At 40.7% G+C, this 15,944-nt stretch overlaps 1 protein-coding gene and 1 long non-coding RNA gene across 2 annotated transcripts; both read left to right on the top strand.

Annotated features, from left to right (window-relative positions):
- The first annotated feature begins 1,444 nt into the window (after positions 1-1,444).
- On the top strand, positions 1,445-2,501 carry LOC129769994 (uncharacterized). Its single transcript, XR_008742008.1, has 3 exons — positions 1,445-1,684; positions 1,743-1,924; positions 1,988-2,501. It is a non-coding gene; the product is annotated as an uncharacterized LOC129769994 (long non-coding RNA).
- Positions 2,502-11,822: 9,321 nt separating this feature from the next.
- On the top strand, positions 11,823-15,326 carry LOC129765526 (uncharacterized). The gene is made up of 3 exons (XM_055765928.1): positions 11,823-12,190; positions 12,249-12,398; positions 12,514-15,326. Exons 1-3 carry the CDS (start codon positions 12,064-12,066, stop codon positions 15,141-15,143), a joined length of 2,907 nt encoding a protein of 968 aa, XP_055621903.1. The 5' UTR covers positions 11,823-12,063; the 3' UTR covers positions 15,144-15,326.
- The last annotated feature ends 618 nt before the right edge of the window (positions 15,327-15,944 follow it).

Consider the following 15,944-nt stretch of genomic DNA (forward strand, 5'->3'; position numbering starts at 1 on the left):
TTGCAAAGCTGCTCACGACAATTAGAAAACCCGCATCAAGAACAGAGCAGGTTCGGTTCGGCGCTCATCAAGGCAACAATTAGTTTCAGTGAGTGGCAAAGTGTTTCTCCGGCACGTCGCATTAAATGTAATTTACTGAACAACATGTCACAAGCTGGATGGGAAGAAATTTTCCAACTGTGAAAGCTGTGGCGAGTGGCAAACGCAATAGCTAAACAGGAAGGTTTAACCGAACAAGATGGGAATACCGAGTGATAACAAAAACACAACACCAAAGGTTCTATTCAGAACCATCAACATATCCATAAAGAGTAAACAGTAAACTAATCCATTTTTCAGGTAGATAGGTAGGTATTCACATAGGAGAAGAAAATAAAACAATATATTTAAAATATATATTTAACAAAAGCTGTCCCCTTTGTATAGTCCTACGTCACTCCGGTTATGTCCCCGACATTACCCACCCGTCTTTTATTTCAAAATCTCGCCAACCGGTTTGTCGTCAAAACATTTTTTTTTAATCAAGAATTGTACTTGTAAATACTTCGATTATTTTTGGCTCACTGTGATTTTTTATTGTTTCCTTATCTGAAAAAAGGTGCTCCCTTGGCCGAGTGGTTAGCGTCATAACTAACATGCCCGGGTGTTCGGGTTCGATTCCCGTTCTGGTCGGGGGAATTTTTCGTCAAAGAAATTTCCTCCGACTTGCACTGTGATCACGCGTATTCTAGAGCTTGCCACTCAGAGTGCATTCAAGGCGTGTTATTTGGCATCTCAACTAAGTACTAATAAAAATGACGCAAGTAATACTACGTTGAGACGGCGAAGTTCCTCTAGGAACGTTAGTGCCATTGAAGAAGAAGAAGTTATCTGAAAAAAAGCATCGGAGGCGATTTCCAAGAATCTCGCAGAAAACTTCTTTTATCAGACCTTTCAAAAGTGGAAAACTCGCTAGGAATCGTGTATTTTATCAGAAGGGAAGTACATTGATAGCCTGTAATTGATTTTTTTTAATAAATGCATTTTTCGATTTTTGGCGATTTTACAGACAGTTGTTTCCGAATTCTCCTCGTATATATTTTTATTAATTTTTGCGCTACTATTTCAATCGCTCAGTAGCTGCATGTGCTTCTCGTTCCTCCTACGCTCATCCTGCTTGAACTCACAACCAGGGTAGAAAATCTCATTTTTATTTTACAGAGAGCGCAAGATATTGAGACAATATCAAACTCAATCACCAATGTTCCGCAGTTCATGAAAAATGAACCGAACTAAATTACATGAAACATAAAGGGTGTGTCACATCAAATTGCATCACGGAAAAAACGCTGTAGAAATTTAATTGTTAGGAATTATGTCTTCAGCTTTCGCTTATAATCAGATAAGGCCATCTACACACTAGGCAACCTAAGTTGGAAAGCAACTTAACGAATCTGTCAAAAAAGTTGAGAACATGTGTAATCAAATGGGAGCATACACACTAGGCAACTGGCAACTTTGGTCGGACCAACTTTTTCGATTCAACTCAGCATGTCGAGTCGCGCGCGATTTGTGTCGGCAACCTTTTCGTTCAATTGCTGTTGACGTTTTGATTTCTGCGTTCATTGAATTTCAATATCTGTCAGTGGTGATGCAAAACAGTGTTTACAATATTGGCGCATCTGTTTCTATGAACGAACGAGATGTAAGTATTTTGCTACTTTGGTTTAGTTTATATATAATATATATTCGTTTGACGTTAGGAAATGCCATCAATATGCAAGTTCTCTTGATATACCGTCCGGGAAGAGTGCTGAATTGGTCAAGGATGCGTATAATATTGGAGATTGAGCAAGAAGCACAGAATCCGCTGGATGTGTTTTTTCCAAGTTAACAGCATTTGTTGCTGTCTGTTGTTATCAGCGAGCCGAAATAAGTATGTTAGGTAAATATGTCACCTTTAGCTTGATGCCGTCGGTTATAATAATGATTCAACAAATACCAACAGATAGCCTAAGATTGGATAATTCTGGTCAGATTTCCCGGGAAACCGTTATCATCCCTGATTCTCGATTGTACCATGTGCGAAGGTGCGGTCTGCGAATATGTGACCCCTGGGAGAATTTTTCATATTTAGCGTTAGTATATACATAAATCATTCTTTAGAAGAATTGTTGAAATTTTTTCTGTTTTCTTTATATAATTCTTTTCGGCTGTATTCTTATTTCAATGATTTTTTTATGTTTGTAAATATTGTTTGCTGGTTTGTGGTATTACTCCAACGAAAAATAAATATATACATCCATTTTTTAGAAATATTTAGAATTTAGAAAAAAAGCAGAACCCAAAAGAAATTCTGAAATCTATTGTACACACGAAGGAATATTAACACAACGGTACATTTTTTAAATAAAAATGGTATTATTGTTTGATATATGAGATGAAACACCTTCGAAAAAAGTACATCCAGGAATGCCAGATAAGCAGATTTTTTTTTCTGCTATAGTGTAAATTGTATTTCAAATGTGCCCTTTTGATTCTATTGTAGTTTTAAGAAGCCGCGTATGCATTCAATTTGATTCGATGATTTGTGAAATTAAGTTTTTATTTATTTTTTCTTTGCCTGGTGTCAAGAAAAATCCCAAGTAAAGTAGTTTTTTTCAAACCAATTTTTCATAATTTGCTCTCCGTATGATTTTTTCGGCAGTTAAATAAATGGCATCTCTGCCAGCGATTAGGCAGTTTATGATGACGGATAAAAACTTAACGAATTCATCGCGTTTGAATTGTCTCAATGTGCAGAGCTGAGTTGGCGATGCGATTGACATCGCCAACATAGATCGGGTTGCTGTTGCCTAATGTGTAGACGGCCTAAGAGTGTATAGGTCACGTTGGCCATGCTTCACTGTCAATTTTTCGTAAATTTGGAAAAATGTCGTCGAACGAAAAAGAGCGTCGTGAATTAATCCTGTACACTCATTTCGAGAATCCGGAGTTGTCACATCGGGACATCGGTAAGATGCTGGGAATCGTCCAATCCACGGTCAGCAGAGTACTAAAATGATACTTCGAGAACCTAACCATCGACCGGAAGGTGAAGAACGGCAAAAATTGATGCTCCGTCAGTGAAAAAAATCACAAGCGCGTAATTAAGCAGTTTAGACGTGATCCGAGAAGTTCGGTCCGGGATGTCGCCAATAAGCTGAATTTGTCAAGTTCATTCGTCCAGCGGACCAAGCAGCGGGAGGGCCTGCGTATATACAAGGTTCAGAAGGCTCCTAACCGCGACGAAAGGCAAAACATGGTGGGGAAGACGCGAGCCCGGAAGCTGTACACCCAAATGCTGACGAAGCCGCATTGCTTGGTAATGGACGACGAAACCTACGTCAAAGCGGACTTTCGTCAGCTGCCGGGCCTGTTGTTCTTCTCCGCAGAAGACAAATTCAGCGTTCCGGAGGAGATTCGCAAGCAGAAACTATCCAAGTTTGCCAAAAAGTACATGGTGTGGCAAGCGATCTGCTCTTGCGGAAAGCGGAGCGCCCCCTTCGTGATGACCGGCACGGTAAACGGGCAGGTTTACCTTAAGGAGTACCTACAGAAGCGCTTACTACCACTATTGAAGCAGCACGAGGGGCCCGACCATCTTCTGGCCGGATCTCGCTTCGTGCCACTATTCAAAGGACGTGTTGGAGTGGTACGAAGCCAACGGGGTCACCTTCGTGCCAAAGGAAATGAACCCGCCCAACGCGCCGGAGCTTCGCCCATTAGAGAAATATTGGGCGATTATGAAGCAGGCCCTCCGGAAGAACCCAAAAGTTGTCAAATCGGAGGCGGACTTCAAGAGAAAATGAATTTCTGTTCAAAAAAAAACTACAACCTGACGTTGTACAGAACCTTATGGACGGGGTAAAGAGGAAGGTGCGAGCATACGGGCTTGGGCTCGAAGTATGAATTAAAAGAAAATGCCAAAAGTTGTTTAATAGTTTTTATTTTACTGTCTAAAATTTTCAAAAGGATCGGTCCACTGGGCGAATTTCTACAGCGTTTTTTCCGTGATGCAATTTGATGTGACACACCCTTTACTTATGACAGACATACAACTGTACTAACGTTGTACTTTGAAAATTGTATTCTGTCACCATGTACAGCGCTAGAACCATGCAAGCAACTCGGTACAATCGCTGTACCTGTACCGAACTGTTTTACCGCTTTACATTGCTACAGTTGTACTGTGCGCAGCGCCATAGACGGTTAGTGGTGGGTAGCATGAAGAAACCGAATCAAAACACTTGGTAAACATTCTTTTCATTGACCTTCTCTTGAGTTAGTAAGTCAGATTGGAAACTTGTTTATTATGTTTGATAGTTTAGACGCTGAGGTGTTCAACCTTTTTCATTGGTATATGTGATGGAAAATGGTCAAATTTCTGATTGTCAGTTTGACATACGGTACAATGTACAACCAAAGTATGTTTGTCATGCTACGATGGTACCTGTTCAACGCTGTACACGTAAAACGCAAGTACAGCTGTATGTCTGTCCATGATATAACTCTCTCAACCAGCCGGGTGCTATGATTGTTGCTAGGACCGTTATGAAAATCTCAAGCAAAACTATCAGTGGGGAACCCAATTCAGGGCAAAACAAAGGGAAAATGGCAGTGGGGAACTCAATATGTTGGCTTCTGTCAGTTCAATAGGGGTTCAATTTGGACGTCACCGACGTGCTCTCAACACTATGGATTTCGTTGCCCAGATAACAAATTTTAATGGCGAGTATACACTTATACCAGGGACAGACATACAACTGTACTTGCGTTGTACGTGTACAGCGTTGTACAGGTACCATCGTACCATGACAGACATACTTTGGTTGTACATTGTACCGTATGTCAAACTGACAATCAGATATTTTTCCAATTTCCACCACATATTTCAATGAAAAAGGTTTTTATTCAGTGTCTAAACTATCAAACACAACAAAAAAGTTTCCAATCTGAGTTATTAACTTAAAAGAAAGTCAATGAAAAGAACGTTTATAAAGTGATTTGATTCTGCTTGTTCATGCTACCCACCACTAACCGTCTATGGCGCTGCGCACAGTACAACTGTAGCCATGTACAGCGGTAAAACAGGTCGGTACAGGTACAGCGATTGTACCGAGTTGCTTGCATGGTTCTAGCGCTGTACATGGTGACAGACATACAATTTTCGAAGTACAACGCAAGTACAGCTGTATGTCTGTCATAAGTATTAGAAAAATCCTCGGTCGAAAACTACCAAATACATTTGGTAATGCAAAATTAGTAGAATGTACAAATTTTTTGTACATATTGTCAACAAACCCGCATCCCTACAAGAGATTAGTATATTTTACTCGATAACATTAGTAAGCTTGGATATTGTCATATCTGAAAACTGGTGAGAAAAGCGCGTATTAACCATTTTCATTGTTCCCATAAGGTATAATAAGGATATAATTCTGATACGTGCATTTTCGGCGAGAAAATGTAGCCGATATTGGGCTTCCGAATCATGGTTCTGCTTGACATATGTGTTTATTTTTTTTTTTTATTAATTCGTTTATTTTTACAGGCTCAGTTACTTAAGTTTAAAGGAGCCGAATTCTTAAATATAATTTTAAAACTATATATATATAAACAATTTTCTTACATCTATGGTTAGTAAGGTGGAAAACCGATTACTCGCGGTGTACTCGAGTTTAGAAGGGTGACATATTTTTAGGAGAAGGATGGGATATAAGGAAATTGTAACAATGTTGATGAACAATCAATTCTTGAATCTATTCGTATATCTATAGTTTATTTACATTTCAACTTATTCTACTATTCATAGCAAGGGGACGAATTACCCGCAAAGGAAGGAAAGGAGGGTATAAGGATGTAGGGACAATCACACACGAAGATCTATAGCTTTAAGGAAAACATATATATGGGACATGTAATCAAGGTCTAACCGAGCCAACACATCTCTCACCGGCACATTGGGCTGTCTTCCTCGGGCCCGAAGGGAGTTTTCTAAATTCGATCTGGCGACCAGATACACCTCGCACGACCAAACAACGTGCTCGATGTCGTGATAACCTTGGCCACAAACGCAGAGATTGCTGCTGGCAAGATTGAAACGGAAGAGTAGTGCATCTAACGAACAGTGATTGGACATGAGTCGGGAGAAGGTGCGAATAAAGTCCCGACTCAAGTCCAGACTTTTGAACCACGGTTTGAGGCTAACCTTAGGGATAATCGAGTGAAACCACCGGCCCAATTCATCTTCATTCCACTTGCGTTGCCAGTTAGCGATGGTATTTTTGCGAACTAAAGAATAAAATTCATTGAAGGCGATTTGACGCTGATATATATCGCCTTCAATTGCACCTACCTTTGCCAATGAGTCAGCCCTCTCATTACCCGGAATTGAGCCAGACAAAGGTAATGACATAACAGCGTCTGGATAAAGCACTCAAAATTTGTCGTATTCTCTCAAGGAAGTACGGCGAGTGCTTTTCCGGCCTCACTGAACGGATAGCTTCGACAGAGCTAAGACTATCCGTTACAATGTAATAGTGTTCAACAGGTCTTGAGGCGACGCTGTCCAGCGCCCAGTATATCGCTGCCAATTCAGCAATATATACCGAGCAAGGATTCTGAAGACTGTGTGAGGTGCTAAAAAATACGTTGAACACTCCAAATCCTGTGGACTCATTCATAGAGGACCCATCAGTAAAGTACATATTATCACAATTGATACGCCCATACTTTGCATTGAAGATCGTAGGAACGAACCCCAATCTAAGATAATCTGGATTTTCATGGATTTTCTCCTTCATGAACAGATCGAAATGTACAGAGGAATTGATGTAGTCAGGAAAACAAACACGGTTGGGAATATACGAAGAAGGAACAACCTGCATAGAGGTGAATTCATGATATGAACTCATGAATCCAGAATGAAAATTTAGCTCGATCAATTGCTCAAAATTTCCGATCACCAATGGATTCATAACCTTACACCGGATGAGGAACCGAAGAGATAATAAATTGAAGCGATCTTTTAGTGGGAGTACGCCTGCCAAAACCTCGAGACTTATGGTATGCGTTGAGGGCATACATCCAAACGCAATACGGAGACAAAGATACTGAATTCGCTCAAGTTTAATGAGGTGTGTTTTGGCAGCTGATTGAAAACAGAAACTGCCATGCTCCATCACTGAGAGAATAGTTGTTCGATACAACATAATAAGATCTTCGGGATGGGCTCCCCACCAGGTGCCGGTAATTGTACGGAGAAAGTTTATTCTTTGTTGACATTTTTTACTCAGATACTCAGATAATATGGGCCCCCCAAGTACATTTGGAGTCGAACCAGACCCCAAGATACTTGAATGACATAGCATGAGTGATCGGTTTACCCAAAAGTTGAAGCTTTGGTTTTGCTGGTCTATGCTTCCTAGAAAAAACCACCATCTCTGTTTTCTCCGTGGAGAATTCGATCCCTAGCCCAATGGCCCAGGTTGAAAAATTGTTCAAAGTATCTTGTAAGGGTCCTTGTAGGTCGGATTCGTTTGATCCTACGACAGACACCACTCCATCATCTGCAAGTTGTCTTAGGCTGCAATTTTGTGTAAGGCAATTGTCGATGTCGCTTACATAGAAGTTGTACAAAAGGGGGCTTAAACATGAGCCCTGGAGGAGGCCCATGTAAGAGACCCGACTGACTGCCGAATCTCCGTGAGAAAAGTTCAAATGTTTCTCACAAAGCAAGTTATATAACATATTATTCAATAGAGGCGGCAGACCCCGAGAGTGTAATTTGTCTGACAAAACCTCTATTGAAACAGAATCAAAGGCCCCCTTTATGTCCAAGAATACTGAAGCCATTTGTTTTTTTTCGGCGTAAGCCATTTGAATTTCTGAAGAAAGCAACACAAGACAATCATTCGTCCCCTTGCCCCTGCGGAACCCATATTGTGTATCTGAGAGTAGGCCATTCGTTTCAACCCATCGATCAAGGCGAAACAAGATCATTTTCTCCAACAATTTCCGTATACAAGACAGCATTGCTATTGGGCGGTACGAATTGAAGTCGGACGCGGGTTTTCCGGGTTTTTGAATAGTTATAACTCGTACTTGTTTCCAATCATCTGGAACAGATGATTGGAGCATAATATTGCTCCAGAAACCGATTGAATAAGTTCAACAAGCGATGTTTCGCCACATCAGGGAGATTTTTCAGCAAGTTGAACTTAATTCTATCCGATCCCGGAGCAGAATTGTTACATGAAAGGAGAGCAAGAGAGAATTCTACCATCGAAAACTCGGAATCAAGATCGCACCTATCTTGTGGTATATCTCGAACAATTTTTTGCACAGGAGCGGAATCAGGACAAACCTTCCGTGCAAAATTCAAAATCCATCGATGTGAATATTCTTCGCTTTCATTCGTTGAAGAGCGATTTCTCATGTTTCGAGCCACTTTCCATATTTTTTTCATTGACGTTTCTCGTGACAAACCTCCCACGAAGTTTCGCCAATAAGCACGTTTTTTCCCTTTGCTCAAGTTTTTAAATTGATTTTCAAGGTCCAAATACGTCTGAAAATTTTCAGGGGTTCCACGTTTTCGAAAAGCTTTAAATGCATTCGATTTTTCTACATAAAGCTTGGAACATATGCTATCCCACCATAGATTGGGAGGCCTTCGACGAATAATGGAACCTGGGATGGGTTTCGTTTGAGCGCGAACCGCGCTGTCATAGATCAAACGAGAAAGGAAGTTATACTCCTCCAATGGAGGTAAACCATCTCTGGAATTGATGGCTAGAGCAATCGCGTCCGCATATTTTTTCCAGTCAATGTGTCTTGTGAGGTCATATGCCATGTTTATAGATTCAGAAGAATTCGACCCAATGGTGATGGAAATTTTGATTGGCAAGTGATCACTACCGTTGGGGTTCTGGATTACATTCCACTTGCAATCTAACGATAGTGAATTCGAGCAAAGCGAGTGGTCAAGAGCACTTGGGTTAGCAGGAGGTTTAGGCACACGTGTTGTTCCCCCAGTGTTCAAAACGGTCATATTGAAGTTGTTACAAAGGTCATATATCAACAATGAACGATTGTCGTCGTACTGTTCCTCCCAGGCAGTTCCATGAGAGTTGAAGTCTCCCAAGATCAATCGTGGCTCAGGAAGGAGTGAGCACATGTCATCAAGTTGTTTGCGGATAACCGCAGCTCTCGGAGGCCAATACAAGCTGACAATACAGAGGTCTTTGCCTCTGATGTTTGCATGACAAGCAACAGCTTCGATCCCTCGAATAGGTGGAAGGTCAATTTGAAAAAATGAGTGGCACTTATTGATCCCCAATAGCACCCCTCCGTATCTGTCATCACGGTCCAAGCGTATAATATTAAAATCATGGAAAGAGATATCATCTCGCGAAGAAAGCCAAGTTTCGGACAGAGCAAAAACATCACAATTGAAGTTATGAATTAAAAATTTGAATGTATCCAATTTAGGGATAAGACTACGACAATTCCACTGAAAAACAGTGATATCTCCGACCTCTCTATCTAAATTAGACATCAAGAGAGATAATCATTGCAAGGAGGGGCCATGTTTGCATCAATTGCTGTAAAATTGTCTTTAATACTGGAAGCATTGAGATGACAAGGGTTCTGATGGAGTCGGAAACATTGAAACACTTGAAGATTTGATCCAAAAGGTCAGACAACTTTATAAATCCCGATTGGGAAGTTGAGCTGGACGGAAAAACAGGGACAGTTGGGGTTTTTGATGTCCCCTCGAGTGCTGGGTCGTTCGAAGGTGAACTATTCCCACGGAAGCCAGGAGGAACCTGATTTTGCTTGTCCGCTGCACTCGATTTTTTAGGCAAGCTAGTTGGGGGTATCACCGGGGGGACTTGTTGTTGAACTTTGGGAGTGGTCACATTTTTGCGCCGGGGATTCCCTTTGAAAATGAACGGTGTGCCCCCGCTAGCTGTGTCCGCTTCCATTTCATCAACTGGCAACGTGGAAAAGGTATTGTGTGTTGAGATTGGTTGTTGTTGTTGTTGGGCCAGTGGAGAAGCGCCCTTTAAAATTTCCGCAAAAGTGCGCTTCGAGTGTTCCTCTAAAGAGCGCTTCTGTTTCTCCCAGCGACTCTTGTAAGTTTCACAAGCTGAGAGCGCGTGTGGGGATCCTCCGCAATATGGACACTTATGCTCAGTCGCACTGCAGGATTTCCCCTCATGTTGCTCCCCGCAAGTGGCACAGCGCTCCTTGTTGGCACGAAGAGTCGCACAGGTAGTCTCAATTTGTCCACCATAACGTAGTCAGGGAGGGCGGCACCAGCAAAGGTGACTCGAAACGAGTCTGACGGCGTAAATTTAGTTTGGTCCCCATCATGGGAGAGTTTCCCGAGTTGGCGACAGTCCAAGATCTTTACTTTCATTGAGGGAAGCTTCTTGAACTTGCCTTTTCCTTCTTTTTTTTATTTGTTCGCTCGTCAGACTCGTTTCAGTTATCACCCCCTCAATTTCTACGTTATGGGAGGGTATAAATGTTCTATATTCGAGAGTGAAGTGTTGGTCAGCAACAATCTCGTTTGCGTGTTTCCGTTCATTCACGACAACCCGCAATTTGTTCGGTCTAACCCTGCGAGTTTCAGATACAGAAGAGTAACTGGCCAGATCTTTCATAATCTGAATCACGTTAAGGCTTTTTCCTTTTGGTTTTGGCCGGAGGAAAACAACCCAAGGGCCAGTTCCAAGTGCATCTTCTGGATAAACTCTGACACGTGGAGCGGAGACAACAGAGGGAGAAGACGAGGACGAGGACGAGGACGAGGACGAGGACGAGGACGAGGACGAGGACGAGGACGAGGACGAGGACGAGGATTGGGTTGAATCGGAAACATCAGAAGGGGGAAGCGAAATCGATGATGGGAGAGGGGGAGTGGAAGTAACAGTGGGTTCAGAAGGGAGGCTTGCTATTTTCTTAGAAGGGGGTTTGGAAGGATGAGCAGATTCGTCCCCAGAAGAATTATCTTCTTTTTGAGGGACTCGTTTATGTTTTTTCCCAGATCTTGTATGGGATTCATTATCGGAGATCTCCATCTCTGGAGATTCTCCACTATTCTCCATTTTACAAAAATTTGTGTCTTATTTTTAATCTATTATTGATTTTAACAATAATCTCAAAAAAAAATAACAAAACAAACAAAAAAAAATTATGATGATAATGTTAAGCAATGAACATATGAGTTGAATATTAATATTATTATTAAATATGTGTACCTTAATATAAAAGTTGTTCCGATACTGCGCTCTACTGCCCTAACCAGGGAGAGACAGAGGCTACGCGCTATGGATCAACACAATAGCGCAAGAATAGCTCACACGGTCACGCGATGATAATTCCCGTTAACGACAGCCACACGATGGCGATCCCGTTATGCCGATGTTCAACAGCCGCCAAGGGCTGCAAGCTGCAAGAGCGCTGCTTCCTTTGTTCCACTTCACAAAAGGTCAATTCGAAAGCGGACAGCAATGACCTTCACTCGTACACTATACCAATAGCACAATAGTAAAAGTGGCAACGCACAATACCGACACTGAACTTTACTCGTCAAGAGTTGGATAGCGAATCATATGTGTTTATTAGTACGGTCGAAAATGACTATAGATTGGTAGTATTTACCAAAAAATTCGTTATATTTACTAATTATTTCTCTCAGTGTAGAAAACAAAAAAAAGCATTTCAGAAAGTAACCTATCACCTGTGATATACTGTCTTGGCTCATCTCAAGTTACTGATTGTTTATATGTGTGCGTTTCGTTAGAAGATTGTTTTCAAATTGGGTGATTCAATCTTATTATGCATTCCTAATCAGAACACGATTGGTTATATTATCATCCGGCAAAACGTTTATTTTCCATATTATTATACTTGTGTAAATTGCATTGTCTGTTAGACTGCGAAATAATTTAAGAGCAAAAACCCTGTAGGATTGAGCGATTGAAGCGCAAAGCTCTATTCGATATTTAGCCGGATCTGTAGCAAAAATATACAATGGCTGAATCGGGCATTGAAACAGCAGCTGCCCCGGATTGGTTGGTCAAGTTGGAAAGTAGACGGGAACAGATTAGAGGCAGACTGGGTCATGAAAGCGGAAATGGCGCTCCTTGCATTGTTTGTGGTATGTAGATATGTGATATGACGAACCGAAGAATATTTAATTTTATATTCCTTCACAGAAAACAAGTGCCCCGGGCTGGATTTACACTTTTGGCGTAAGGTTTGTCGCAACTGTAAATGTCGCAAGGAACAACACGACTGTAAAGATGAGGACGTCACGGGATGGGCTCAGTTTGAAATTCTGGGAGCAATCAGATCCAAGCCTGCCTGTGAGTACGAAAAAAATCTGCGGAATTATAAACCGGAGTATCGCAAATGATTAAATGGATGATATCGTTCAATCCTATTCAAGGATACTCATCTAATTCAATGTTGCTATTTTAGACATAAAAATTTCGGAATTTACCGATAAACCTGTTCAGCTAGACTGGATACCTCCTAATGTGACACCGGAGCTGGCCTCGGATTACATGTCGAAATTAGGACAACAAAATATACCAATTGCGGGTAGTGACGCAGCCGAAAAACGCAAACAGCAACTTGAATATCAAGTTCCACCGCATGATCTTGATGCAAGTCTTTGTCACAACCTATCGGAAAGTGAGGCTTTGCAATTAGTACAGTATGTGGAAACGATCAAGAAGAATTGCGTAGGACAAGGAAGTGTTGTCAGGGTTGGAGATAATATAAACTATTTGTCATCGTCTTCCAAACACCCAGCCATGCCTTCTCTAGCTCAAACATCGAACGATAAAATTATGCAGTTAATGACTTCCGAACCAATGAAAGAACTGTTAACTGAAGATATACCTGTCAACGGAAATACCATTTGCATTCAAAAGCAACAGATGACTGCAGATTTCAATGATAGTCCTTACCTATCAGATAAAATCAAATACAAATTAAAACTGATGAAAATTAATTCGGAAGCGATTGTAAGTGCTGTTAGAAACGGACCAGAAATCGATAAGATTTTGAATGGATTAAAGAGTAAAGGTGTACAATTCCAAAACGTTTGTAATTTACTTGACCCGTTGGATCGTTTTAGACAAGAATATATTAGTAACCCAAAATTCCATGCCGAGATTGACAAATATGTTGCCACGCTGTCTCCATCTCGAATAGGCACTCTAACGCAGCATAGAGAAAATCTGTTCAATTCACCAGTAGTGCCACGGAATTTCGTACGACATGATACGTTACAACATCAGGAAACACCTGTCAGAAAGTTGAAGTTCAATCAGAAAACAACTCAACCTTTTTCTCGGGAATGCCGAACTGCTATGAAAAAAGACAAAGTACTGGCAGATATTCTCAGTTCAGAGCCACTAAAGACCGCCCTCATGGATCCTGTGAGTGGATCAGATCTGATTATCTCACGTGATCCTTTGTTTCCAGATTTCATTAGCAGTCCTTTTCTATCACCATCAACAAAAGAGAAGCTTGAAAGAATGAAAATCAATACGCAGATGATTCAGAGTGCAGTTCTCCATGGGCCTATCTACGATGAGTTGCTTTCAAAATTGGAAAACTCAGGAGTTAACTATGCACAAGACTCCATACTACAACCCATCAATGAATTCAGAGATGAACTTATCAGTTATGATAGTGACAATGATTTCCAGAAGGAAATCGTAGACTTCGTGAAGAACTCAGATCTTTCCGGGTTTGACATAACAGCAGCACAAGTGCCGCAGATAAATGAAAACAGAAAACTTGCCCAAAATTCCAACAAATTACTTGCTGGGATTCTGGCAAATCCAACGGTTCAAGATGCATTAAATTCAAAATATCAACCAGGTAGCGTTATGAAAACATCGAACACTCCTTTGGTTGGTGCTATCGAGTCTCAAAAACTATCTCAACCAACAATAGAGATGTTAAATGAAATGAATATTGACGCAACAGCTCTGGAAAGTGCGATTGTTTGTGGTCCTATTTATGATAAACTATACAATCAGTTATACAAAAATCGTATCAATTTCGCTAGCGATTCCGTCCTAGGTCCGATCGCGCAATTACGGAGCGAATATCTCAATAATGATAGTTTCCGGAAAGAATTGAATCGATACATTTTACATCCACAGACGAGCCTTTTTGAACCAGCAACGATAGAGGAAATCACTCCAGCAGAGTGCGGTTTGGCTGAACAACTATCAGTTATACATATTTCCCACAGTGATGATTCTGGTTTCGGTTCAGTTCCTCCCACGCCAAACTACCTTACTTATCCGGGAATTGCTAGCCCTTCAGACAATATTGACATCAATGCCAGAGATGGCGTGTTTTCGACTATTCCTGCAATTCAGGATATGAATATGTATCCAGAAATAAGCCCTAGCCGGTTCGAAACTAGAACAGCGTCAAATCTTATTGATAATCCTTTCCACTCACACGATAAGAACTACACAGTGCCAACAAAAGCACCAGAAACAATAGTCTGTTACGGGTGTCAACAAAACATTACATTTGGCGAAGTAGCTGTTAGAGCGGAACGGGCAGGAAAAAGTGCGGCTTGGCATCCACAGTGCTTCAAATGTCATAAATGTAAAGAATTGCTTGCAGATTTGGTTTATTTCTTTCACGGTGGTAATGTATATTGTGCTCGCGATTTAGCAAACATACTGAAAATCCCACGGTGCTCAGCTTGTGATGAATTGATATTTACTAAGGAATACACAGCCGCTGAAGGAGCAACTTTTCATATAAAGCATTTTTGCTGTTATCATTGCGATGCTGCACTTGCAGGAAAACAATACGTTCCAGATGAGAAATCTAACATGCCGCTTTGTTTGACTTGCTATGATACATATTTTGCAAAATCGTGCCATTTCTGTCGCGGAAATATTGGCCCGGCCGAACAAGGTGTCGCGTGGGGAAACATTCATTGGCATGGATCGTGCTTTCTATGCAGTGGTAAAGGATGTGGAAAGTCACTTATTGGTGGACGATTCTGCGTCAAAAACGAAATGCCTTTTTGTAGTCCACAGTGCTTAAAAAGTATTATACACTAATCAGATGAAATATTTTGATATACATATTTTAAATATTTATACATTACACAGATTCCGCAAGTGTAATTTTTTATATTGATGTGCCAGCAAATATACGATTACGATTTCTATACATATATATTTTTTAAGATTTTCAAATTGCGCCAGATAACGAAAAATATATTTAATGTGTATTTATACATAGCAGTTGCGTAATCATAATACTTGTTATCCGAAATTTACCCCTATCGCAAACAAAGATTCTATTCGGAAGTTCGAAGGTGAGAGAATAATACATGAAGCATTAGATTGTTTTTTTTTGCATAAACGTATACAGTGTCGGACAAAACATTAAGACCACTGTTCAAGCAAAAAAAAAAGTAACAAAACTTTGATAATCCAATCCAATGCTTTAATCCATTTATAATAATTTATTTGCATTGTTCGAAGAAATTTATAACATCTGAAAACAATAATCATTCATTTTTTATTTTTTTTTTATTCTTTATTTTTGAGACTTTCAGCCTCCTGGGCTGGTTCGTCTCAGTAAAAACGAAACCATGCCGCAAAGTGCGCTTACTATCCATTTTACATGCACAAGCAATTAACAATAAAACAAAAACAGATTTCGTCACGAGAATTTCTACGCATTTGAGCTTTTTTTTTTCCCCTGGTTTGACGAGGATGTCCGCTTGCCGTGGCCCAGGCCACAGATGGGGAATCCGAGCCACTCGAAGATGCCGACTGTTCTTGTTCCCCTTATCGCGAAGGGGAAGGAACAAGGATCTTCGATTTAATCACAAGTTTTTTGTTCAAATTTTA

The sequence above is a fragment of the Toxorhynchites rutilus genome, chromosome 2 (assembly GCF_029784135.1).
Source record: "Toxorhynchites rutilus septentrionalis strain SRP chromosome 2, ASM2978413v1, whole genome shotgun sequence".
In the NCBI taxonomy this organism is placed as follows: domain Eukaryota; kingdom Metazoa; phylum Arthropoda; class Insecta; order Diptera; family Culicidae; genus Toxorhynchites; species Toxorhynchites rutilus.

Bases quoted from the DNA above. Each gene is read 5' to 3' on its own strand.
- LOC129765526 (XM_055765928.1), top strand. From the start codon at position 12,064: ATGGCTGAATCGGGCATTGAAACAGCAGCTGCCCCGGATTGGTTGGTC. The intron at 12,191-12,248 runs GTATGTAGATAT...ATTCCTTCACAG, and splicing joins CGCTCCTTGCATTGTTTGTG to AAAACAAGTGCCCCGGGCTG. The intron at 12,399-12,513 runs GTGAGTACGAAA...TTGCTATTTTAG, and splicing joins AATCAGATCCAAGCCTGCCT to ACATAAAAATTTCGGAATTT.